This window comes from Leptonychotes weddellii, chromosome 12 (genome assembly GCF_054177405.1).
Source record: "Leptonychotes weddellii isolate Sample4059 chromosome 12, ASM5417740v2, whole genome shotgun sequence".
NCBI classification, from domain to species: domain Eukaryota; kingdom Metazoa; phylum Chordata; class Mammalia; order Carnivora; family Phocidae; genus Leptonychotes; species Leptonychotes weddellii.
Window position 1 is genome coordinate 23,826,807 of NC_138380.1, and position 27,745 is coordinate 23,854,551.

The following is a 27,745-nucleotide window of genomic DNA, read 5'->3' on the forward strand; positions in this document are numbered from 1 at the left end:
CTTCCTTGAAAAAGCCAATTAACTCATTTTGATTTGATTTTTAAAGTTTTAACTCATAGTGTGGTAGGTAGTAACCTTATTTCCAGTTGTGGGTGGGATGGATGGGTGATGGGGCCAGATGTGTGAACCCTTTTAAGGATTGTTTGACTAATATGCAGACATGTCTGTGTAAATCACTTTCCCCTTTATTTCCAAACTTATGTACAATTATTTCAGATAATTTTTCTTTTCTATTTTTACCATTTTTAATGTATATACCATTTACAATCAAAACCTGGCTTTTTAGGCCTAAGTAAAATCTTTCTAGTAATATAGGGAGAAAAAAAAGAAATATATACCACAAATTTTAAAGGGATATTACTTAAAGTTAAAAATCCAGAACCAAAATCTCTTAAATTGCATTTCTTAGAATTGTGTACAAATTACATAATTTATCATCAGAATTCTTTCTAAGAAAACCTGGTTGGTTTGTATAGTATTCTTTATAAGCTCTGCATTTCCTTTTTTTTTCAGGCTATATCCTCTTTTTAGAAACTTAAAAGGAAAAAAATGCAATTAGATTGGTTGTTAATTTAAAAATTTAATCATGAAATTATTCTAAAATGTAAATACTTAGTATTGATGTATTCACTGTCTTCTCTTTCTTAGGTTCCAGCAACACATTATATATATACACCCCTGAATCAACTTAAGGGTGGTACAATTGTCAATGTCTATGGTGTTGTGAAGTTCTTTAAGCCTCCATATCTAAGCAAAGGAACTGGTAGGTATTAAAATTGGTGAAGATTTTAATGGGCTGAAACTGCTTTATTGGTTTCAGAAACATAGCTCCTTCAATACTATTAAGTCTTAGAAGCTCAGTTCTGATTTATTTATTTTTAAAAAGATATATTTATTAGAGAGAGAGAGAGAGAGCGTGCACGCACGTGCATGGTTGCATGTGAGTTGGGGGAGGGGTTGTAGAGAGAGAGGGAGAGAGAGAAAATCCTCAAGCAGATTCCCCGCTGAGCACAGAGCCCAATGTGGGGCTCTTTCCCAGGACCCTGGGATCATGATCTGAGCCGAAATTTGGAGTCAGCCGTGTAAGTGACGAGCCACCCAGGTGCCCCTCAGTTCTGATTTATAATTGCCAAACAACATGGATGCATATTTTTTGGCCATTTTCATCTATAAAATAAGTGTCATCTTTAGATTCCAAAGCCTAAATTAAGAAAAGGATGCTAAACTGCAACATGACAGCATATGAAAATATGAAATAGGCTAGAAAAGGTAAATATATAGACAAATATAGAATATTTTAATACTATAATGGTGGTATACAAATCACTTTTAATTCTGGTATAGAACTTAAAAAAGATGAAAGTATAAAAAATAACTACCTGTGAACATGTTAATGAATACACAGTATAAAAAGATACAAATTATAACATTAATAGCAAAGTGTATGTGAGGAGGAGTAGAAGTATAGTTTTTATATATAATATTTATCAGCTTAAAATAGGTTATTATAACTTTAAGATGTTTTATGTAAACTCCATGGTAACCACAAAGAAAATACCTACAGAAGATACACAAAAGGAAATGAGAAAGGAATCAGAGTATGTCACTACATAAAAAAAAATCAGGGAAGGACAAAGGAGGACAAAAATGCTAAAAGACAGAAAACAATTAGCACAATGGCAGTAGTAAGTCCTTTCCTATCAATAATTACTTCAAATGTGAAAAAATTAAGCACCTCAGTCAAAAGGCATAGTACTTTGGTTGTTTTTAAAGATAAATTAAGATATAACCTACTAATTCTGTATAATAATAAAAGCTTTTAGATACTGACATAGAAAAGAATAAAAAAAATGAATTTCAGTTTTCAGAGAGTTAATATAGTAAACAGACCATATACCTTTACCTTGGTTTAATTCAGTTCAACTAAATTTAAGTTATTAATCTATTTAATCTAACCTGAAACAGCATTTGTAAAAGCACCATTATGTATGTATCATCAAGAAAAGCTCTGCCAATTAAGTTATGATTCACTGTCAATTTTAAGATGTAGCCATATTTTTTTTTTTAAAGAGTTTATTTTTTTGACAGAGATAGCGAGAGAGGGAACACAAGCAGGGGGAGTGGGAGAGGGAGAAGCAGGTTTCCCGCAGAGCAGGAATCCCGATCCGGGGCTCGATCCCAGGACTCTGGGATCATGACCTGAGCTGAAGGCAGACGCTTAACGACTGAGCCACCCAGGCGCTCTAGATGTAGCCATATTTTAGAGATGTTAAAAACGCAAAACAGTGTTGTTGATGAAATTCTGTCTTTATCTACTGCATGCCTACTGCATGTAGTTTACCTACTACAACAAAGATGTCCTCATTGAGTTTATATTTTAAAAAATACTTTTATTAAATTATACATATATAAATTTTATTATTGTGGAGTGAACTCGAAGTATACTCTTTAGTGGGAGGTGAGGGGAACATCTTATTTTCATGTTGTCAGAGGATTTTGTTAATGCAGAATGTGAAGACTTACTCTATGAAAGTGACTGTGTGAAGACTGAAATCCAGAGAAATTTGAAATAGGTGGTAACTAAGTCTGAAGGCTGCAGAGGGATGTTTTATTGAAAACTGGTGATTTCTGTTTTAGCAGAAAGGGAATGTTAAACAGTAAGGTTGAAGCAGAGAAGTTATTAAGTGTTTATTTCTCAAATATTTTCATTTGACTTTGTCCTACAGTCTACATTCTCCATGCTATCATACTGTTCAACATACATTTGCATACTTTCATCTTGGTGCTTTGTTTGCATCATCAGGTTTATTGTCTCCTGAATCTTAATATTCTGTAAATTTGCTATAAAGGTGTGATCACTATGATCCTCTTCCAGTTTTGAGTGTTATCTGGTGGCTCTCATTGGCCTGCTGAATTTAGGAATAAGCTACATTACTGCCAATTATGTCTATCTGACTTGGTAGAAGATAGAATTTAAAAACTTTCTGCACTTGATATGTCACTAATTCTTGTCACCGAAAGTTTTTACTAATCAGCAAGTGTATTCAAAAATAACAAATGATAGTAGTATAGAATAAAATGATAGCTGTTTTTAAAACATTGATGACTCAATTTTAATTTTAAGTTGTCTTAGCATAATCATGTTTTCTTCTGACAATGTTATTAAATCATGTGTCTATAATGAAAGCCTTGGAGAACTATAATTTTTATTACATATTCAGATGTATTTTATATCTCTATCAGATATGTGTAGTTGGATCCAGTCCCTTAATAAAACAAATCATGAGTAGTAATAAACCATCTGTTATTACAACGATAATATGTTTCTCTATTTCTTCTGAGATACTAAATTAAAATGAAGGTCATCAATTTTATCACAAATTCATTGAAACTCTAAAGTATATTTTAAAATATAGTGAGATGTCTTTACTGCTAGCAAGACGGTAAAGTTTTAAAATTATCTATTACATAACTTGAGTTACACTTTTTATTTCTACTGATAGAACTCATCCTTCAACATGCTGTAGGAGAATCAGACAAATAGCTCTTTTTGTGTTGAGGAAGGGATCAACTTCATTAGTATTACTACTGAGATGTACCAGAATAAATGTACAGGAACAATCCACAGCTATGCCTTTTTTGTATTACATAAAGCAGTATTATTTTGCAAATATGGGACCAAATCTTAATTACATCCAGCTGTACATAAGTAGTTATATGGAGGAAAATTACCTTTATGCAGCTCAAATTTAGGTAAATGGAAAGAAGTCTATTCTGCTCTATATCATTAGCTAGAATTTTTTCACTGAAATTTATTTTATAAATTTTTAATTCAGTGCCACTGAGGCTATTTGGTACACTCTAGCATTTGTACTTGACTAAAATTTTTCTTGAAGACTTTCCTCTTCATACTAGTAGTGATTACATATGACCTGTAGCATGCTGCTGTCTTATTTCTGGTAGCAAATGCTTGTTTCCCAGGTTTTATATTCAGTCTTGGGAGAGTTGTAGCTTTTTATTGTAGAAGTCTATCACTCCTGTTGTTAAAAGGACAATATAGATAGTTACATTCTTATTCAATTGTGATAAGATTCATCATGAAAACCGAGAATTTCTCAAAGATTATAGAAACAATATTTAGTAAAAGATCATTGTATCATCAAAATTGATTTTGATAATGATTCATCAGGGGTACATAATATGTCCTCTTTTATGTAGGAAGACAAGGTCATTGCTGCCTTAGGATTTTGAGATTTTATAGCAATTATCTTTGAAAGCCTCACATTTACTTTTGCTTCAGAGAGCTGGCTAGACAGAGTTAGGTACGTAAGTTTTTTGCCTTACACAGGTAACATTGAATTTTTTTTAGTTAATGCCTATTAAGTTAAATTTTAGCTTTGTCTCAGATTTTAAGAAATAGCCTACCATTTCTTTAAGCTTGAGACACATTTACTCTGTTCTTATTGTCTGTTCTTGCTAAGTAAGATAAATGTAAGCAGGCCATAAAACGCTTCCAGACTTAATAGTATGTGGCTCGTGCTTGCTTGTTATTAGTATCATAATGCCTGCTTGCTCTATGAGCAAATGGGAGGAGTAGAGGGAACCCTGTTTGTGCTTACTTTTCTAATATTTGAGTCCAGAGGAAGGGAGAGGATAGCCAAAATATTTTTGTCATTTTTTGACTGTCCATCTCTATCTCTCCCCCTCCACTTTCTTTTTCTTTCCTCAAACTCTGGGACCCTACAGGTCTCAGTCTTTTTGTGCCACATAATGTGGCATATCGCCTGTGGCTCCCTAGCTAACCTCAGGAATGTGTTATGTTCCAAAATTACTTGGTTTTCATACCTGCCTTCCATTAAAATTCTCCATTTTTGGAAAGCAGTTTGATTAAATTTGAACAATTTTGGATGTTACAATGTTTCAAGAAGCAGATCTATCTCTTGCTGTTCATTATTTATAAAAGGATGCCTGTTTTAGCCACAAACTGAGCATTATAATCAAATTTCTTAGAGCAGTATCCAAAACATTGGACTTTTGAGAGACCCTATGTATTTTGTTTTCTTTTAGTTCTTGGGATAGGGCCCTAGGAGTTTTTCTTTTCCTTGTCTGTAGAACATTCCAGCTAACTCTAGAACGCTATTTTTGGTTGTGTAAAAATATTTTCACTTAGGAGAATGATTTGATATATATACATTAATGTCATGTAGCATTGTTTGATTATTTTGTTTTGTATGAGTAATATTGGTTGCATATTAAATGATTATATAGTGTCTTTTAATTTTTTAAAGTGTAACAAACTCCATATTCCACATTAAAAAGAATTTATTAATTACTGAATAATTCATAACTCATTGGTGTTCTATAAGATCCAGGACACTTCTGAATCATCGAAGAGATATTAAAGCATCTAGTATGATGTAAAATTACATGTATATTGAATTATATTTTTTATATTTTAAAATTGATAATGCATCTTTGGAAGTCTTTTGGTTTGGGTTTTGGTTTGGGGTTTTTTTAGATTTTATTTAAATTCAAGTTAGTTAACATATAGTATGTATTATTAGTTTCAGGGGTAGAATTTAATGATTCATCAGTTGCATAGAACATCCAGTGCTTATTACATCAAGTATCTTCCTTAATGCCCATCATCAAATTACCCCATCTTCTCACACTCCTCCTTCCAGCAACCCTCAGTTTGTTCTCTATAGTTAAGAGTCTTTTGTGGTTTGCCTGCTTCTCTTATTTTTTTTTCCCCTTCCTTCCTCTATGTTCACCTGTTTTGTTTCTTAAATTCCACATATGATTGAACTCTTATGGTATTTGTCTTTCTCTGATTGACTTATTTTGCTTAGCATAATATACTCTAGCTCCATCCATATTATTGCAAATGGCAAGATTTCATTCTTTTTGATGGCTGAGCAGTATTCTATTGTGTGTGTGTGTGTATGTGTGTGTGTGTGTACATATACATACTGCTGCTTTCTTCATCAGTTGATGGACATTTGGGCTCTTTCCATAATTTAGTTATTGCTGATGCTGCTATAAACATCAGAGTGCATGTATCCCTTCAAATCACTATTTTTGTATCCTTTGGTTAAATATCTAGTAGTGCAGTTGCTAGGTTGTAGGGTAGCTCTATTTTCAGCTTTTTGAGGAACTTCCATACTGTTTTCCAGAGTGGCTGCACCAGTTTGCATTCCCACCAACAGTGTAAACGTGTTCCCCTTTCTCCGCATCCCCGCCAACATCTGTCGTTTCCTGACTTGTTAATTTTAGTCACCCTGACTCGTGGGAGGTGGTATCTCATTGAGGTTTTGATTTGGATTTCCCTGATGATGAGTGATGTTAGGCATTTTTTCATGTGTCTGTTAGCCATCTGTATGTTTTCTTTGGAGAAATGTCTGTTCAGGTCTTCTGTCCATTTCTTGACTGGATTTTTGTTTTTTTGGTTTGGAGTTTGATAAGTTCTTTATAGATTTTGGATACTAGCCCTTTATCAGGTAGGTCATTTGCAAATATCTTCTCCCATTCCATAGGTTGCCTTTTAGTTTTATTGATTGTTTCCTTTGCTGTACAGAAGGTTTTATCTTGATGAAGTGTCCCAGTAGTTCAGTTTTGTTTTTGTTTTTGTTTGCTTTAAAATAAATAAATAAATAAATATAGTTTTGTTTTTTCATTCACTTATTTGCTCATTTATTCAACAAACATTTATTAAGTACTTTTTATATGCCAGGTATTATACTAGAGTGGGAAATGCAAAGATATCTAAGTCACTGTTTCTACCCTCAAGGAATATTTAAGACAGATAATAATTATAATACAATGATTATAATAGTTCATGATTTAATTTAGTCTTTCCTCAATTTTTTAGTCTTTCCTCAATTTATAAGACTCCACTTTTATTTCTCCACTTATTGTTGGCTATGTAAGATAGACTCTTCATTGTAAAACATACCATCCTTTTGAGTTTATTAAAGTTGAACAATGGATTTACCTATTCTAAAAGATGGAGGTTGTGGATTGGGCAGGCATGGAGTTTTCCATTTCCCAAGAGCTAAAAAATTAAGTCTTGTTGAGTGAGGTAAGACTCTTCGCAAGTGCTTGGCTATCTTTCAGGAATGGGAAGGCATCTAGGGGGCATGGTTAGTTATTACTTATCTCTTTAAGGCCTTGGAGAGGTGAGCTAAGCCTCTCTTCATTACTATTTCCTGCCGTTTTGTCCATGCCAGTAAGAAGTTGGTTTCCACTTGGAAAATGAAGGTGGAGAAAGATCTTTCTTCCCCTATCACTGAACTTTTGTATTGCTTGCTTGCTTATATTCAGGAATGACTGTGATGAAGCTTGAGGTCTCCATCTGGCTTTCAGTTCATATCCTAGGACTGACTCTGTCCTTTATGACCTTTTCCTCTAAGAAATTATTAGCCTGCTAATTTAGAAAATCACCCTTATGTTTCATTAGTTTATAATTTGAATTGCTTTAATGGATCATAAAAATCAGTACCGTTTCCTCATTCTTTCTTAAAACTTAGGTTACATGCTTTTATTCATTCAATTAAATGATTTGTTTGCCAGCCTTGTATAGCATTGTACTGGACTTAGTTGTTGTCCATAGTGTTAAAGTGATAGACTCTCAGAGAGTTTATCATGAGGGAGATGAGGGAGACCTAAATTTAATCAACTGGCTAAGGCACTGTTGTATGCTCTAGCTTAAGAAATAAGCAGAGTGTTTGGGAGTGAGAATGGAGAGATTAATGCCAACAGGGGAAAGTCTTCTAAGAGAAACTGCATTTAAGCTGAACTTTTGAGGATAAATTGGGTGTTGATAGATGAGGAAGAAGAGGCCAACATTCCAGACTTTGGAATTGCAGCAACACTTGTCAGACTTTTATAATGAAAATGTGAACTTTTCAATTTGAAAAGCTAACTGCTGAAGAAGTTGACTTAAATATAATTTTAAGTAATGGAATGTCTGCAGGATATTGATGCATAACTTTATGCTCTTGTAGCAGTCTTTTTCAAGGATCATTATTAAAGACTTATGATACTTTGTGGTGTACACTTTGTTTATATTCTAGACCATAATTTAAAAAGGATTTTTTGTATTTATGGTTTCTATATATGGTAAAACTGATTTTTTTAACATATTATGTAATCAGTAACCTTATTTATATGATAGAACTATAATATAGTTGGCAGTTGGTCTTTGAAAGATGTACTCAGAATTATTACAGGTAAAATGTTTTAAGCAGCTATCAATGGAATGCTTTGCTACATTACTTCTCAGGTCAAAGGGATTCTAGTAATATTTAGGTTCACAAAAATTACTTTCAAATTACAAATTGTGTTGATTTCCATCTGCATTTTTAAGTTCTTCTATTTCAGTTTACTACTTTTCCTCCACTTTATACATCATGATTGAGGAAATCAAAATATATTCTCTTTTTCAGTTTGGTTGTCTTTTTCAGCAATTTCTGGAAGCTTCTCATGTATTAATGATATTAATCTCTTTTTTGTCATAACTGTTAAGATGCTTTTCCCAGCACTTTAGTTTTAGTGCCGATGGTCTTTGAAATACAAATGTTTAACCTACAATTTGGAGTCATAATTTTGTTTAGAAAGGCTTTTACCCATTCAATACAAGATCTGAAAAGTAGTGGTCTATATTTTCTTAAAATTCTTTTATATTTTTAAAAACAGATATTGCATATATTGCTGGAATTTTGTTTTGTATGTAGTGCAAAATGATCTTTTTGTTGGCAGCTCACTTGTTTCAAAATAATTTATTAAATAATGTGATGTATAAGTCACGTATAATATATATACCTGTATATAAAGATCTATGGAGCAACACTTAACAGAGAGCCTGAGATGAATTTTCTTCTCCCAATATGTGACCCTGTGGTAGTTCTCCTTAATTAAGAGGAGGACTGTTCAGATGTCCAATTTTTAATCATTAGAGTACTTGCTACAATCTCCACATGAACTTTTTAGAGATATAATAATGCAGTCCTATTGTTAAGCTCAGTTTTTTAGTTCTTCATTTATCATTTCAGTATTTTTTAAGACTTACAGGAATATGTTGCATGCATCTGCAATATTCATACTAATTTGCTTTCTGTCTCTATCCCCTTCTGGATACTTCATATAGAGACTCATACAGCATGTGGCCTTTACTTCTGGCTTCTTTCACTTAACATAATGATTTTGAGGTTCATTCATGTTGTAGCATGTATTCATTTTTATTGCTGAATATCAATATACTTTTATAGTTATTTAACAAATTATTCTAATTGTCTTTCTTATTTTTAATACAAACTCTGTGAAGATAGAGATCATTGCTAAGTATTACTATAAATCCTTATACCTAGGAATACCATTTACTGTGGTTGCTCAGTACGTGGAGTAAAATGTAAAACTCCAGAATAACATTTATGAACTCAGAGAATATCAGCCTACATGCCTATCTATTCTGTGGGTTTTTTTTTTTTTTAAAGATCTATTTATTTATTTATTTGAGAGAGAGAGAGAATGTGAGCGCAAGTGCGGGGAGGGGCAGAGGGAGAGATCTTTAAGCAGACTCCCCTCTGAGCGCGGAGCTGGATGTGGGGCTCGATCTCAGAACCCATGAGATCATGACCGGAGCCAAAATCACGAGTCAGACATTTAAGACTCAGCCATGCAGGCACCCCTCTATCTGTGCTTAATCTGTATGTGTGTGTATATATATATATATATGTATATATATGTATGTGTGTGTGTGTTAATATGTATATCTCTAGCATAATTATGCTTTCTTCTCTTTTCCTTCCTTTCATTACCTTTTTAAATAAAATTAAAACATGAGGGGAATCTATATAATTTCACACCAGCATAATAAAGCGAGTGCTACTATATGTAGTAAAGTTTCCTTGTAAAATTAGTAAGATTGTAGTATATAATATTGCCTTGATTCAGTGATTTGCTTTCATAACTTTTACTTGGGTGTTTCAGTAATAAACTTTTATACAAATGGAAACTTACTGAAATACTGATTGGTTTATAAATAGTGCTATAGTAGATAACAAGGAGGTGAAACAACTTTCATGGAGGAATTTTTTTTATGGATTGTATAATTTATACATGCATGCTTCTTTGATTAGATGAATTACCAGCTTTCCCTTATAAAACTCCAAGGCAATTTACACTTAATCATGCTGATGAAATTAGGTGAATTACTCAAGATTGCAGAATATAGGACTTAATTTATCATTTGTTATTTTTTCCAGATTTATATCAGGTTACATGAAGTTAAGAGTTAAAGTAAATACTATGTCAGCAGTTTACATATGAAGTCTTACTCTAAAGTATAAAGTCAAGACTTTACAAGCTTAAATATCTATTTTAATATCTTAAAATATATTTTAAGTAATTTGTATTTATTTTTATATTACATTAGCACCTAAATGTACTATTTTGGTAGATAAGGTGAGAATACTGATTTATGAAAGCTCTTTCTACTCTTCATGCCTTTCCTGCTGGTGTTAGCTATCAAGAAAATGGACTATTATCTTTTAGTTTTGTAACTTCATTATTAAAATATGAAGTTATAAGTTGTAATTTCACAAGTTGTTTTTCCTCCATTTGGGAATGAGTTAAAATGAGGCATTGGGAAAGAAAGTATCTTTATTATTTTATGTAGCCATTTTTGATGGATTATTTATTTGGTAAGACACTTCACTTCCTTGAAGCAGTAAAATAAAACATTTAGCAGTTTGCCTCGTTAGTACTTGTTAAAATAGGTAGCTTGGTTTCTGGTCATGAATCATGCTAATTGAAAGAACCTGAAAGCTATTTAATATTTCATTTAGATTGTTATTTGTTTTTGTTATTGAGAGCAAATTATTGGACAGATTTTTTTTTTTAATATTTTATTTATTTATTTGAGAGAGAGGGAGCCTGCATCTGTGAGCGGGAGGGGAGGCAGTGCAGAGGGAGAGTATCCCAAGCATACTTCCTGCTGAGCACAGATCCTGACCTAGGGCTCAATCTCAAGACCCCAAGATCACGATCTGAGCCAAAATCAAGAGTTGGACGCAACCAGGTGCCCCTGGACAGGTTTTTTTTTTTTTTTTCTCTTAAATGCCCTTGTTTTCTTGAATGTGAATTTTTGTTTTCTTCTTTCTTTGTTAATAAAATCTTATTATATTAAAGGATTTGAACTCATGGTGAGTCTCTTTGGCTTAAACTTGCTAAAAGTCGTGGATGATTCTTTCAAAAGAGAAAATATAAGCCAAGAGAAAAAGAGTAAGGAACAGGGACTTAGCATATGATAGCTCAGATAAATGGTGTACAAATATGCTCCATGTAAGGAGATGCCATTTGCATCCACATAGAGTCACTTACATGAAAACATGCAAGTGTGGCGATTTCAGGCTTGTCAGTCAAGTCCTGATGCAGCTGGGGAATGCTCTCTTCTACACAAATCTGGACAGCACATGGAGCCGTCATATTTACCCACTCAGAATTCCAAGCAGGCACTTACTTGGCACACACATACCTCTTATGATGCTCTTCGGGCATCCCCTGAGGTTGCTTTTGTCTCTCGGCAGTCCATTCCCACTCCATCTCTGAACCTGACACAGACTTTAACCACCCTAACTCTGAATGTGACATAGATACTCCTGGAGTGGGGAAGGGGAAGGGCCTGGAGAAGGGAAGGAATGTGTGCCTTGCAAGTGGCGTATGTGTCCCTCTTTCTGCTGGTTTTTAAGAAAAGGCCAGAACAAAGAAGATACATGTGTGTGTGCAGCCAAGACTGCTACTCTCTCGGGCTCAGTAAACTTCCTCTGGAAAGCTCTTCAGGTTGTGCAGTATTTCTTTTTGAAAAAGGAGAGGCTTTTTCTAATTTGCGGGAAAGCACGGCAAAAGCTAGCAGTGGCCCTATAAAGACCCTGTAGATAGTGAACCTATTCTCAGTGTCCCCTGGTGTCCTTTGCAGTCCACCAAGTCATTTTTTGGAAACAAAAACAAGATACAGGAATATAGATGATTAAGATTCCATAATGCATCGTAGACTTATATAGAACGGTACAATAGAGCCATATGATAATTGCAAAAAAAAAAAATGTGTCATTCTGTTAAAAATAAGTAAAATTGATCTTTGATAGTTTGTAAGACTGCGAAGAGAAAAAAAAAATGTCGTACTCCTCCCAAATAGAGTACTCCTCCCAAATAGAGCTACTGAAAAAGGAAACTCAAAATAAATTTGGTTCCAGTGGATCCTGCTGATGTATTAAGAAATGAGAATGTAATATTATTTACTCTTTGAAGATGCTTACCAAGGTTTTGATTTTATTTTAAGTTTTTTTAATGTTCTCTAAATTATTTCCCCTTCCTCACAGAATCAGATTTCTTTTCCTCCCTCCTTCCTTCACCCCCCCTTCCTCCCTTTCCCCTCCCATTCCTTTTTCCCTATCCTTCCACTCCTGCTCTCTTCTGCTCCACCTCTTTCTCTCCCATCCACTTTCCATTTTCCTCCTTCCTTCCTTCCAGTTTTGCTCTATATCTGGTGATTGTTTACTGTCTTTATATTTAAAAATGTAGGTGTGGTTTATTTTAGGTTATAGACTCTCATCTTGTTTGCTTGTATATAAGTACTTTGTTTTTCCATACTTTTTGGATTACTACAGCTTTGTAGTACATCTTGAAGTCTGAGATTGTGATACCTCCAACTTTGTGCTTTTTCAAGATTGTTTTTCCTATTTGATCTCCTTCTTGAATGGGAAATCTGAGAGACAAATAGAATTTTCATAGGGCACGTTGATTGACAGTGTCACTGTATGGTGGGTGAAAAGAGACCAGTCCATCTGGCTGTAGGCCCCCTATTGTGATAATGCAGAGGGATTTATTCTGGGTGGTAACCCCACACTGGAAGCCTTAGCACTTCCTGGTTAATCAGTGAAATGTCCTTGGAAATAGCATGTGGTCCTGGAAGTGGTTGGTTTAAATACTCTGCCTCCCAACCTGAAATCATTTTCCTGGGCAGTAGAGGTCAGGATGGATGGTTATTGAAACAGTTGTTTATGTGTAAACTTTTAATTAAGCTTGATTTTGACTCTACTTTTCACTGCCACCCTTAATCCCAGTGACTCCCATCTTCATTGTAGCTACTTTATACTATCTTCTGGATTGTCTCCCCTGTTCATTTTATCCCTAACCCTTTGTTTTCCCATCTTCCCAAAACATATTGCTATCTTCTCCCCTGCTCCTTCACTCCCCTCTCCTCTCTTCCTTCACTCTTCTGGGTTTATGCTTTTCTATCTTGATGTTGTAATTACTAGGGTACTGGGTAGGACTGGAAGTCAACACATTTTCTCAGTGTGCAACTTTCTGAAACATGCATATCAAAAGGCAGTATCTGTTACAGTTTTTACTACCACCAGTATTTGAAATTTTCATTTTTATAGCATCCCAACTATTACATTTTTTTTGCCAGCTAAAGTGTATATGTTTCTGGTTCTAATGTGTAATTGTCTATAAGAAACTAGCAAATCCTCATTTTTTCTTTTGAGTTTGTTGTTAATATAATTTTCTAGGGATTGTTTGTTCCTTTGAATTTCATTGGCACTGTGAAGTCCTGGGTTTTATAAGCAGTTTTCATAGAATCTTTATGTAGTATATTGACTCTTCATCACATTTGCTTCAACCATCTTCTAGTCTTTGTTTTCACCCTAATTTTAATTATGTTCATTTTATAAATTATATTTTATTTGAATATGTTTATCTGTTTTGTGATTTCTAAACTTTGAAGTAATAAAAAAGTTACCACCCCTCCAGACAGTTTATATTAATTAGGAATTTTATTTTTGTTTTACTAAACTTTATAAAATTAATTTTTGTGGAACACTCTTGCAGAATAATTTGACAGTGCATTTTGAGAGCCAAGAAACTGTCTCTGTGTTTTGATCCTGTTCTCAGAAGGCTTAATTAAAAGAAGGATAAGAGTTTGGTGTTTTGAATTCAACCATATTCTTATTTTGTCAAATGCTTTGAAACACTAAAAGGTAAAATATGTTTGTGTTTTCCAGATTATTGCTCAGTTGTAACAATTGTGGACCAGACAAATGTAAAGTTAACCTGCTTGCTCTTCAGTGGAAATTATGAAGCCCTTCCAATAATTTATAAAAATGGAGATATTGTTCGCTTTCATAGGCTGAAGGTATAATTCCGATTGTCCAGAACTCATATTTGTTCGAAGAGAACTCTGTATTTTCACTAATACTCATTAGCCCTAATTATGTGGTTGCTGTGGCAGAACATGGCATCGAGCATTTCAAGAAACAAGAAGAAATGTAAATAATACCAGACTTCAAATAATTAATATTAGGAAACCTCTTCATTTGGACAAACTGCCTGTGCTCCTTCCACAAGAAGTGTATTAGATACCATGATTAAGACGAGTTGCTGGTTGCATTCTGTCTTCTCATTTCTGAATGTAGATTGATGCTTTAAAGGTTTCCATGTAGAGCTGGGTTTAAAAAAAAAAGAAGCCCTAGGCCAACAGGGCTTTTTCTTTTTTTTTTTTTTACTTTTTGATAAAGTAATTCTATAATGATTGAGAGGTTATATTATTTTCCCCTGTTTGTTGTGTTAATTCAAGTACAGTGAAAGCATTGAGATATTAAATATAAAATCAAAGTAAGTTGATTTCATTTATGAAAAATGTATTAAAACATGAACAGATATTTTGGTACTTTTCAAATTATGCTATCAAACAATTAAATGTAAGGAAACCTTTAATATGAAGGTAAAGCTATTAAATAGTATGTAATTTAAAAAAATAAGTACTTTAATATTTTCAGTCCCTTAGGTTTTAAGCATATCAATTGACCCTTCATCTTTTCCTCTTGTTAGATGGGTTTCCATGAAGCTCTTTCATTATCTTCTTCTTCTAATGCTTCAGTTTATCTTTGTCCCTCATGGTCAGTGCGATGCTCATAAGTGAGCACAATATTCTGGGTATGTTCTGTTCTTAGTTTTGGTGGAAATTACCTTTCTTGATCTCTAATGCCTTTCCCTGAGAATAGAAGAGTAGTAGAGAATATTTGTGTGAAGTTAAAAAGGAAATAGAAATATTATCATCGTAGCAAGTTTATCCCAACTTCAAAAAATAACTTATTTCTCACACACTATTGTTTCAGACAGTGCAGTCTTCCCTCCTAATGTTTTTAGTTGTTATTCTTGCTGTTTAACTGAAGTAGGATATATATCTCTCAGTTCTATTTGTTTTAAAGAGAATAGACTGTAAGTTTTGTTTTTTAATGTATGGCTTATGCTTGTGTGATTCAACCATATTACTGTGTATAGTTTCACTTTGCTCATTTTCATTGGTAAGTGTGTGAATGCATCAGAATTTATATATTCTGTGGGATATCCTGTTTGAGAATATTATTCTGCTATAAACAGTCTAAGACATATCTTTTAGTGAATATATATATTAATATTTTTATTATTAATGAAAAATTTACTGGATAGGCTAAATAGATTAGCTATATCATTTTTACTTGAACGTAGATCAATAGAAATTATCTAATGTGAAGAACAAGGATAAGCAAAAGATTGACAGAGCCTTGGGGACCTGTGAAATAATATCAAATGGTGAAACGTGTCATTTGAAATGCACAAGAAAACTGTGTGAATGGGAAACAAAAATACTTATAGAAATACATAGAAATGACCAGAATTTTTCCAAATTTGATGGAAAACATTGACTTACAGATTTTAGAAACTCAGTGCACTCCATTCATGGCACCACAAAGAATAGCATGCCTAAACAAATCACTGTGAAACCATTGAAAAAGATTTGAAAAAAGAACTTGAAATGAGCTGGCAGAGAAATAACACATTCCATATAGGAAACGTAATACCAGCCATCTTTGATTTCTTATCAGAAATAATGGCATTTGAGGAACAAAGCAATGATAAATTTAAAGTGGTGATAGAAAATGGATTCACCTGGAATTTTGTATCCAGAGAAAATATTTTTCAAAAATGAGAGAATCCACAGCCAGCATATCTTTGCTATAAGTAAATGCTAAAGGATGGTGTTCAGGACAAAAAAGAATGCTACCAACCAGAAACTTGATGGTTAGGAAATGACCAAAAACAACAACAAAAAAGGAGATGGTGATAAATGGTGAAAGATACTGTTTTGTATTTCTTCTCATAATTTCACTAAAAGATAAATGGCTCTTTAAAAGAAAAACAGTAACATTTAGGAAGGTGGAGTGTATAAAATATGTAGAAAAATATGAACGATAGCACAGGGATGGTTAGGATGGTTAAGTGGAATTAACCACCAAAAGGTTAGTACGTACCTTCAGAGGTTATTACACTTTCAGTAGAAAGTGTAAAATGGGATATGGGCAAGTGGGGAATATGATATAGAAAGTAGGGATTATGTAGTAGAACTATATTGATTCCTAATAGACTTTGAGATAAGGATTCTTTCATAGCTCAGAGGAGGTAAACAGAATACTAATAAGTTCAAAATATGAGAGGAAAGGAACGGTAGAAAAACAATTTTTAAAAAACAAGGGGGGATACAGAAGGAAAACAAATAAGATAGTAGACTTAAATATAACCATATCAATAATTTTACGTAAATGTACTAAACACTCCTTTTGTAAGGAAAAATAGACTGAATAAAAAAGCAAGAACAAATATCACTCCCTACAAGAAATGAAGACACAAATAAGTTGTAAGTAAAACTGTAGAAAAGATATACCAAGCAAACAAGGAGCATAAGGAAAATGAAAACACTATATTAATATCAGATGGAGTATTACAGGGGATTGAAAGGGGGGCATTTCATAAGTACAGAAAGATTGCTTAATGAAGAAGATGTAACCATGGTAATGCACATGCATATACTAGCCGAGCCTCAGGAATTTGAAAGCCAGAGTCTTTGTGGCTTATCTTGGCTCTCAGACTGATGAAATCTTAGCCTCACTGCATTTTATTCACTTTGAAGTCTTGTACTTTAAGTGTTCTAGTTTTCCTTGTAATGGTCATAAGTAATTGTCACTATGTTTTTCCTTTTGTAAATTATACATAGTAAGAAAAGTAATAACTGTAAAAGTGCAAGCCTTATAGGATCAGGGAGTCGACCACCTAGACCTTTAAAAAATAGAAATAAATACTACATAGTGTTTTACAGTTTACATGGTACTTGTGGATCTTGGTACAGCCCAGTTGATTTTATAATTTTGTATGCTAATTAAGTAAAATATATTAAATAATTATATCCTCTGAACTATGCTGGCAAGACTTTCTAATCTTTCAAGTTTCTTGAGTTTTGGGGTTCTGCGTCAGCTGTTTTGTTTTCTGCTTTGCCCAACTTTCTTAGATCCAAGTATATAAAAAGGAGACTCAGGGTATCACCAGCTCTGGCTTTTCATCTTTGACATTTGAGGGAACTTTGGGAGCTCCTATCATACCTCGTACCTCAAGCAAGTATTTTAACTTCACTGCCGAGGACCACAAAATGGTAGAAGCTCTTCGTGTTTGGGCATCTACTCATATTTCACCTTCTTCGACATTAGTAAAATTGTGTGATGTTCAACCACTGCAGTATTTTGACCTGACTTGTCAGCTCTTGGGCAAAGCAGAAGTGGATGGAGCATCATTTCTTCTAAAGGTAGGTATTTTAAATACTTGAAATTGTAAATTAGCACCACCTACATATCTAAAAAGAGCTTATATTTCATTCTGGTGGGATAAATATGCATACTGTGTATTATAATAAGAACTTTAAATCTAACTTACCATGTTTGATGAACTTAGATATTCATGCAACTCTACTCTTGAACTTCTTTATACTTCCAGAGAAAAATAGTATTATCAATAGTTTAGATATAGTTTATGCTTTATTTCTTATTTTAGTATTAATAAAATAAAAAGTTGTTTTCTATGTTATATTTTAGTTACATTTCTACATATGCATATTTCTGCTTCCTTGTCAGGGTAGCCTTCCTTCTCATTTACTTTCTTGGCTCATTCATGTTGGGTTCTCTTCCCATGTCATTTCACTGCCTGTTTCATTGGGTAGATCACAGATGGTTTTGAAATGTTCATTTTTGTTCTGTTTTCTTTCTAAATCAGCATGATTTTTTAAAAGTAAGACCCATCTAATCTTTGTTTATACTTACCCCAATTTACTCATGAATAGCTAGAGAAAAAGACAGTTGTCTGATACTAATCCTCATCTGCCCATCCTACGCACAATACATTTAAAAAAACACTGCTTCAGCTCTGCTCCTATGGTTATTTCTTTATCTTCTGACTCTTTGAAACAATAGGATAAGAAACAGAGTACAGAGGCACAAGTATTGGGTGTAGCTTTATTATCATTTATACCTTGCCCTTATTAAGGAATGAGGAAGATAGAAATCCCTGCATAAAAGATGAAGTGTTTAAAGTTGAAAGTAGCACATTTACATACACATGACATACTCGAAAAAAGTAATTGCATGCTGTAAAAAAATTTAAGTCAAGTATGACAGCTAAAGTTAAAGCAAAGTAAAATCATCCAAAATTAGAAGGAATCCTAGGTCAACTGGTCATACTTTTTGCCCAAAGTGACATCCTTAACAGATGAGCATTTGTTAATCACCAAATACTTCCAATGACAAGTAATCGTTGCAGAGTATGAGTGTAGATCTTTTGACTGCTGTGTTAGAAAATTCTTAAATTCTGAGATAAAATCTGCCACCTTTTAGCTGACGTGGCTGAATCTACATTCACTCTAAAGCAACAAAACATACGCATGCATTCCATTTTTACAGATAGCTTTTTCAGATAAGTGAAAGCTTTGATTTAGATGTTATTTTAAAATACAGCATTCAGAAGTGAATTTATTTTTGTAAATTTTCTAAATTCATTTTATAAATGCGGAAAAATGCATTTAAAAGAATATTTTATTTCTTACAGTAACAAAAATTGGAAACACTCATTACTAACAGAATTGTGTGAAGTATTGATATATTATGGAATACTCTGTTACAATAAAATGACATTGTAGACATGGTTACTAAGATAGATATTCATAATATTCTATTTGGCAATTAATGCAGTTTTATTTATATACTAAAATATATGCATAGTAAAAGTACATTAAAAAGAATATATAGCAATATTTTACTTATCTCTGGGAAGTCAAATTTTGAGTGATTTTTTTTCTGAAATTGATTTTCCTATCACATACCAGAAATAACTTTTTAAATTATGTTTTAAACACAAAAGGAGCCAGACATTACTCCAAGTGAGGTCTGAAAAGCATGAATGTAGCATAATTATTTTCTTTCTCAGCTTGGATTTGATACTAGGGTTGTTCCCTATATTAGTAACTATGATACTAATTTATTTTAATTATTCTTGTAGACATGCTACACCAAAAACATATTAAAACAATAATATACTGTAATCCACAGTTTATTTTTAGAAATCAGAAATGGTTTAATTTTAAGGAAAATTATAATCCTCTTTGTGAATGTTAAATATATCTGTGAAAATGTTTAGCAAAATAGAATTAGAAGTATGTCTCCTTAACTTGATAAACAATTTCTCCTATAAATTAATCAAAATAATTAGTGGTAAAATTCTGAAGTCAATAATGCCAGGAACAAGACAAAAATACCCACTATTTTCTCTGTTACATTGTTCAGGAAATCTCAAGAATTCACTAAGATAAGAAAAAAAGTGAGAGATATAACTCTTTTAAAAGAAAGAGAAAAAGAAGGTCAGTAGTCAAGTTATAAAAACCCAAACAATGGACTGAAAAGCTACTTGGATTAATAAAATTATTTAGTGAGATAACTTGTTTAAACATTAGTGAAATATAGCTTTGCTACATATTAGTAATAAATAGAACACATAATTGAACAAAAGTTCTTCCAACGTCACAAAGACTGTAAAACGAGACAGTTTGGGCAAGAAATCCCTGACCTTCTGTGAGGAAACCTAGAAAGCGGGAGCATAAAAGAAAAGTAGGACTATTAAAAGGTTTTTGATTCTTTTTTAAAGTGTTTTAAAATAAAATGCCCTTTTAATTAAAACCATATTTTCTAAATTGACTATGATTCTGAAATTTATTAGAAACAGTAAATGATCAAGAATAAGACAAGAAGAACTTGACAAGAAAACTCAGACCTCCGTATCAGATATCAAAGCATATTATGAAATTACAGTAATTAAGGTTATAGTATGGAAAAGATTAGGAACCTCAGAATCAGTCTTACACTGTACATATAATATATTCATGATAAAAATAACATTGTCATTTCAAATTGATGAAGACAGATTGTTAAATGGTGATTGTTATCTATTTGGAAAAAGGAATCAGATCTATATATAATATACAAATTCCTAGCAGATTAAGTATTGATACAAAATTATAAAAGTTCCAGAATTTATTAAAAAAAAAACAAACCTGAGTTGTAAGTGATTAAAACTGAAGCATAAAAATAATGTAGCAACACTCTACTCTCTCAGCTCCTCCCCCAAAAGACTGGTAGATTCGTGTATAAAGCTATTTTAAAGTCACAAAAACAGTATACATGAAATGAAGGAACAAATTCCAAGTGGAGAAAAACCTTTGGGACATATAACTATTCCCAAAGTGTTTGTTCTGGTTCTTTGAATAATCTAGGCAACAGTGAGTGACCCAAACTCAGTGATTGTTTATTTGAAACCTGGCATAGTCACCAACATTATTAAATACTTCCTCTGTAAACTGACCCTGGCAGACAGCCTCTCTGTAGAAATGCAGTGTTTTCTGTTCATTGAGCCTGTTTCTCTTGTCCAGCCAAATTTCTTACATACAGAGGCATTCTTACCTCATGCCAGATGTCTTTTGTCATGCCATCTCTTAAAAGCCTAGCACAGCACAGGCTAGCTCACATGTTGAGGATGGTATGGTGCATACTTCCTCGTACTATGCCCGCCTATCTCAAGGTAGCTTACATAGCAATCCAATATATCTTTTCCTTTTCCAGCACCCATGATTTTCATTCATTTGTATTCACAGCCTCTAACATAAACAGAATGTTCCTATCTGTACTTTTAAAGGCCTTTTCCAAATTAGAACAAAGTGAACAAATGAGCAAAGTTTAGAATACATTCCTAAAAGTTAGGGATTTATACTTAAGAAAATTAGCAAATATAGTCATAAGGGTTTATATATAAGATGGTAAAAAAGATAAAGTAAATTCAACAATATGTTAGTACTTTCTTCTAGGTAGTGTGAATTTTTTTCTTCTTTACATTTTCTACATGTCCTATATCTATGTAGTCCTTTTATAATCAGAATATATGCCATGTTTAAAGCTTAGCAGATATTTGGGGGAATACGTTTAATTACTTTTAAGTTATATTACCAGCAGATAGAAATCTTTTAAAAGTCTCTACAGTTACACAGAAAGATCATTAAACTTCACTCTACCCTATTATGGCAGGTATGGGATGGCACCAGGACCCCATTCCCATCTTGGAGAGTATTAATACAAGACCTTGTACTTGAAGGAGATTTAAGTCATATCCATCGGCTGCAGAATCTGACAGTAGACATTTTAGTCTATGATAATCATGTTCAAGTGGCAAAATCTCTGAAGGTGATGTTGAGTAGCAAATGTTGTTCTTTTTTTTTGTTTTTATAAATGTGGGGTAAATCATATTTATAGATGATATTTGAGGTTGAGAAATTAACTCCAAATTTATTTTTTCTTTAATCTTTAATTTGTAAAATATATTGAAAATAAGTTATTAGAAGAAAACTCAATTATTAGAAGATGCGTTAAGTTATAGTGGTTTGAACAACTTTTTAAATAAAATTAAAGAACATTTCCTGAATATTTTAAAGCTGTACACAATTTTATTATAAAAATAGTAAGGAAAAATTTTATTGTATGAAGTCGTATAAAATATTTGTAAGCTTAAATGTTAAGCTTTATTAATTAATTTTTCAAAATCTAGCCTACAACTTTGTACTCATTAATTTAAGAAATTGTTAATCCACTTCTTAATATATATCATAAATTGTGTGTGTTTGTACTGTACAGTTTATCAGAATTTGCTCACTGCTTTTGAGTTTTTAGGTACAAGTCCAGATATGACACTTCTTGATTATTAATATTGGGAATATTTTATTTATTCTTTTAATTCTTTTATTTGCAGGTATCTTTTGTAGCAACAAGTGGCATCATTAATAATAAGAGTAACATTTGTTAAGCACATCATATGTATTTAGTACTATCCTGTGCAGTTAGTATTGTTGCCATTCCTATTTTACAAATGAGAAAACTGAGCAGTCACAGGTTAAGCCCAAGATTTCATGGCTACTTGGGTGAAGCCAGTATTTGAATCTAGTGTTTGTTTCCACAACCAGTCCTTTTAAGCAGTATAAAGAAATGATTTTCTTTATTGCAAATAGCTTCCATCCTACCTTTAGGGAGTTATACAGCCTACTTACAGAAAGTTATATGACCTACTTATAGGAAGAAAATAGTAAAAGTGAATTGCAGTTGTTTTAGATCTGAATTTTATGTCCAGTTTCCCTTTGTAAAGTAAATGTTCTTGGAGAAGGGAATAGTTCCTCACACACACAAATAAGCCTACCCAACTCAAATTGATAAATTAGATTAAAGTCAGGGTCCAGGAAGGTGATAACTGAACTTTCTTGTCCTTTATGTGTGTGTGTACATGGTTTCATACCTAATATACCAAGAGAAAATTGACTGTTGGAAGATACATTTTTGATGCTTTTCCCTGATTTTCTCTACATTGATTACTTTATTTCGAAAATAAATGTAATGATAAAGCCAATTCAGAGTCTTTTTTAAATACAGATAGATTTTTGGGGCACCTGGGTGGCTCAGTGGGTTAAGCATCTGCCTTCAGCTCAGGTCATGACCTCAGCGGGGTCCCTGCCTCTCCCTTTCCCTTTGCCTTCCCCCTTCTTGACTGCTCTCTTTCTCTCTCTGTCTCAAGTAAAATAAATAAAATCGTAAAAAAAATACAGATAGAGTTCTTATGAATGAAAAAGATTTATGTTTTATTTTAGATTCTACTTTAACAATTTAATTCCCTTCCCTTTATGCTGCTTTTATAGGTCTTTCTGTTCCCCCTTGCTTGTCCTGATTCCCTTGTCCAAGTCCTGAACAACACCTAGCACAGTACTTTCCTTTTACTAAGGATGAAGTAAATAATATCTACTAGTGAATGAGTGAATCAATGAGGGCTGTGAATTTGATTTTTTTCAGCTCCCTTTTTGTCTGCTTTATCTCACCCACTAGAGGGTGCTCTGAGCACACATGACTAAGAAAATATAGGGCACTTAATGTTTTTCTGAAGATATCATAACATTGTATTATTTATCTGCAATAGAAAATATTGCAGAAATGCAGAAAAAAATGCCGCAAATGCAGAAATGTCTATCTGCCCCAAATGCAGAAAAGATATTTCTCATAATAGAAAAATGAAAAGGATTTTCTCTGTATAAGTAATGTAACTGTAGGCTTTTATTTAATGTATATTGGCATCCCATTTTATTTGTTCTAAGACAACCTCTATACCATTTGATGTTAAGAAATCCCCAGAGTCCAGTGACATTAATACAAATGAATTCTTATCAGCACTTGAAGACAGCTGTTTGAAATTGCATTTTTATACTGAAATACGTGGAACAGATTTTTATTGTATAGGAACAGGAAAAAATATTTTTTTAATAAAGAGAATAATTAAGGCAATCTTAAAGTATAATTGGCTTTTATATACATTTTACAATTGAAATCATTCTTAACATTTTTCCTCAATTTTGCTTTTTAAGTGTTAACACAAGCACTCATGCATAAACCCACATATACATGGGTACACAGAGACATTTCAAACTTTTTGTCTAGAAATTAAAGCAGTGTATTTCCAATCATCAGTCTTATCCTGACACAATTTAAAAATAATTAAAAGTATATATAGTCATAATTATGTTTTGGCCTTCAGTGACCCAAGAGCTGTAGTTTGAGTGGTTATTTTCAGACATACACAGGTAATTAAAAACATTAAAGGGAATTTCTTGATAGCTTGTAAGGAAGATTAAAATTATTTCTAAAGGGATAATAATTTCTTAATAGCCATATTTGCTTTGCTTTATTTTTGATGTTTACTGAAATGGGTTTTTATCAGTTTTTGAAAGTATATTTTTTATAATTTTGGCTTTGACTCCCTCACTTGTATGTTTAGAATCTTATCCCATTACTGACAAGACTAAGGAATATGTGTCTATTATAGTAGAACATCTGGCACATTTCATAGTATATTTAGCAAGCTTAAAAAAAAAAACACAATGCTGCCTCCAGAAGGAATTTCTGGAAATAACATTTTGTCATCTTGATAAACTATATAAATAAATTCTTTCTTGGTCTTTATTGTTTTGTTATGAAAGACAATAGTAGAAAAGTTAGTATAATAAATACCCATGTGCCTATCATCTAAATTTAACATTTTTAAATGTTTTACCACACTAATTTCAGGTACTTTTAATTTTTAGAACATAAATCTCTACATACTGAATCTTCTTTGTACCTCTGCTCATTCTTATTTTTTGCTCCCTAGTATCTTCTATTTATCTTAGTATGTAGGTATGTACACCCATCTTTATTATGCTTTTATTTTATGTACTTATCTCTGAAAAATGTATGTGGTATATATATTATTCTGTAATTTGCTTTCTTTCTTTGAAATTATATTTTTAAGATATATCCATGTTCATATATGTATCTGCATTAACATCACAGGGTCTTAATTATTATAGCTTTATTTTTATTTTTTATAGCTTTATTTTTAAATGATATTCTGTAGATCAAGCAAGTCCTCCCCCCCTCCCCTCCCAGTTTAGTCTTCAAACTTGACTTGCTATTCACGTTCATATACATTTTCAGGTCAGCTTTTCAAATTCCATAAAAGACACTAGGGATTTTGTTTGAAATTACACTGAATTTAAAGATTAATTTGGGGGGATTACTATCTTTATAATGTTGAAGTTTTTCATTTATGAATATGATATCTTTCTCCATGTGTTTAGGCCTTTAAAAAATTTTTTTTGTATCTGTACAAGAGATACCGTATCTCTGTATCTAGAGGGAGGTGGTTTTTAAATTTTGTGTTTTTTTTAAGTAAACTCTTCCCTCAAAGTGGGGCTGGAACTCATGACCCAGAGATTAAGAGTCAGATGCTGTACTGGCTAAGCCAGCCACGCACCCCCATGTGTTTAGGTCTTCTTTAAGGGCTTTGTATATACATGAACTGTGCTAGTGTATTCCCTATATTTAAAAAGAATCACAGAATGATGAACATTCAGAAGGAGTGAGATAACAGTGAATAGAAATAGAGTCGGTTTTTTCTTCCAATATCTTACTTTGGAGACCATGAGGAAAATCAGTTTTGTCTTCTTTTCTTTTTTAGAAATTTCTGTGTTTTCCTTCTCTGACTCTTTTTACCCTGCACCCCTGCCGTGTTATAGATGTCAGTGGAAGAAGTCAGAGGAAAAAAGACCTAAATTCCTCCCTCCTCCTCACAAAAACGTTATTGGGAGGAAAAAGGTTATATAGCTTCTTCTTTTGAGTAGGTGTCAATTTCTTTGATAAACATTCTATATCTATCATTTTAAGTCTTCTACGTTAAAAGGATATCAAATACTCTATAATTAAAGCCGTTTTTAAGATTAAACAAGACATCTAAATTATAGAACATTTAGTTCAGAATTATAATTGGTTTAATCTTGTATTTGAACTCATGTGTTTCACATTATAGTGTACAGACACAGTGCTTATTACAAAAGTTTTCGTTCCATAAAACTTGTGGAATAGGAGAATATTTTAATATTACACTAAAAAAATTTCTAGTATTCTCATAATGAGAGTATTTTAGCAATCATTTAATTAAATCTTTTTTTAAAAGATTTTATTTATTTATTTGAGAGAGAGAGAGACAAAGATAGCGACAGAGAGCATGAGTGAGACGAGTGAGCACGAGCGAGACGAGTAAGCATGAATGGGGAGGAGAGGGAGAAGCAGGCTCCCCACCAAGTAGGGAGCCCAATGAGGGCCTCGATCCCAGGACCCTGGGATCATGACCTGAGCCGAAGGCAGATGCTTAACCTACTGAACCACCCAAGCACCCCAAATCTTACCTTAAAGTACCTAAAACAAGTTATCTTCAGAAACCTCAGACAGTTTTCCAAATCAAATGAGGGCTTAAGTTTGAGTTTGATTTAGGTAATGGGTTTCTTAACTACTTCCATTTTATCAATGCTAAGACTCAATCTTACTTTACGCTTTAATATCTCTGACATGGAAATATGTCTTCCATTTGGAAAAAAATATATAGATGGATACATATATATGTGCATAAAAACATGCACTTACATATTATATGTAGATGTATGTACATGGGTATATGTAAACATACATATATACATGCATACACACATCCATGTACATTTATATGTATACACATGTGTGCACACACAAAAACACATGTTTTGGTTTTGATATAGTGTTCTTTGGGCTGATGCCCAGTACACACCAGTAAAACATACCAGGATCCTTTCTGATTAGTCAGCACCCCTAATTGTTGGTCTTATGCCCTATATTGCCTAAGTATTTTATGTATCAGAAATTGTTTGATTTTTTTTCATTTTCTAAATAATAAATAATATATTTTTAGGTTGGAAGTTTTCTTAGAATTTATAGCCTCCATACCAAACTTCAGTCCGTGAATTCGGAGAACCAAGCAACATTGTTAGCTCTAGAGTTTCATCTCCATGGGGGTACCAGTTACGGCCGGGGAATCAGAGTCTTGCCAGAAAGTAACTCTGATGTGGACCAACTGAAAAAGTAAGCAAATTATATGCCTATTTAGAAATTGTAAATAAGGTATTAATTAAGCTGATTTCCAAGATACTATTGTTCTGGACTGGGGTGGATGGATCCGGTAAGCTCTTTGTAATTGATCCTCCTAACCTGTGCCAGCCATCCATTTGTTTAAATAGATGAAGCAAATGAAACAAATCAAGCGACTGTAGGTTCAAATAGCTAAATAGTAGCAGAGCTGGGGATGTGGTCTAAGGTTTCCAGTAGTTGTGTACTTACATCTACTCTGTGCTTGTGCTCTCCTTCCACCATTTGGCACATTTCCCAAGTACACCAACAAACAGTTGAACCTGGAGTTTAGCTAGTTTGGAAAACTTGATACATATCTAGAATTCCAAACATACTTAATCCTGAAAAAATATCTCTTTAAAGTGCCTATGACTGATAAAATAGGTAACAGAAGTGTTTTGGAGTATCATATTTTAAAAACTTTTAGATGTGCCCAGAAAGTGAATAGTAAGTCCTGCTACATAGGCAGTTCTCTTTTTTGTGAAGTATCTCCAGGGCTCACTGTGTACAGAAACTTTTTCGCCAGTAATCTAAAGAAAAATAAATCTTCTGCGTATCTTCAAAGAGCTCTAGAAAATAAACCCATTCAGTAAGTTGAAATGAAATAATATTTTTACATTTTAATATATTGAAATCAGCATGACTTTTAAAACCAATTAAATAAGCTATTTTAATAATCTTGTATCAGTTTTCTTTATTCCTCATATTGCCTTATATATAGAGAGCATAGTATTTCACTTTTGGACTGGAATGAGATTGTTCTGACAGAATGCCAT

The 27,745-nt window shown here is 32.8% G+C and overlaps 1 protein-coding gene across 12 annotated transcripts in view; it reads left to right on the forward strand.

Annotated features, from left to right (window-relative positions):
- The window catches only part of POT1 (protection of telomeres 1), a 120,142-nt gene that overhangs the window by 29,412 nt on the left and 62,985 nt on the right, over positions 1-27,745 (forward strand). For all 12 annotated transcript variants that reach the window (XM_081800159.1, XM_081800154.1, XM_081800153.1 and 9 more), the window contains 5 exons: positions 649-763; positions 14,067-14,197; positions 17,387-17,677; positions 21,492-21,647; positions 26,755-26,924. In XM_081800159.1, coding sequence (XP_081656285.1) covers positions 649-763; positions 14,067-14,197; positions 17,387-17,677; positions 21,492-21,647; positions 26,755-26,924 — 863 coding nt within the window. The remainder of the gene's footprint in view (positions 1-648; positions 764-14,066; positions 14,198-17,386; positions 17,678-21,491; positions 21,648-26,754; positions 26,925-27,745) is intronic.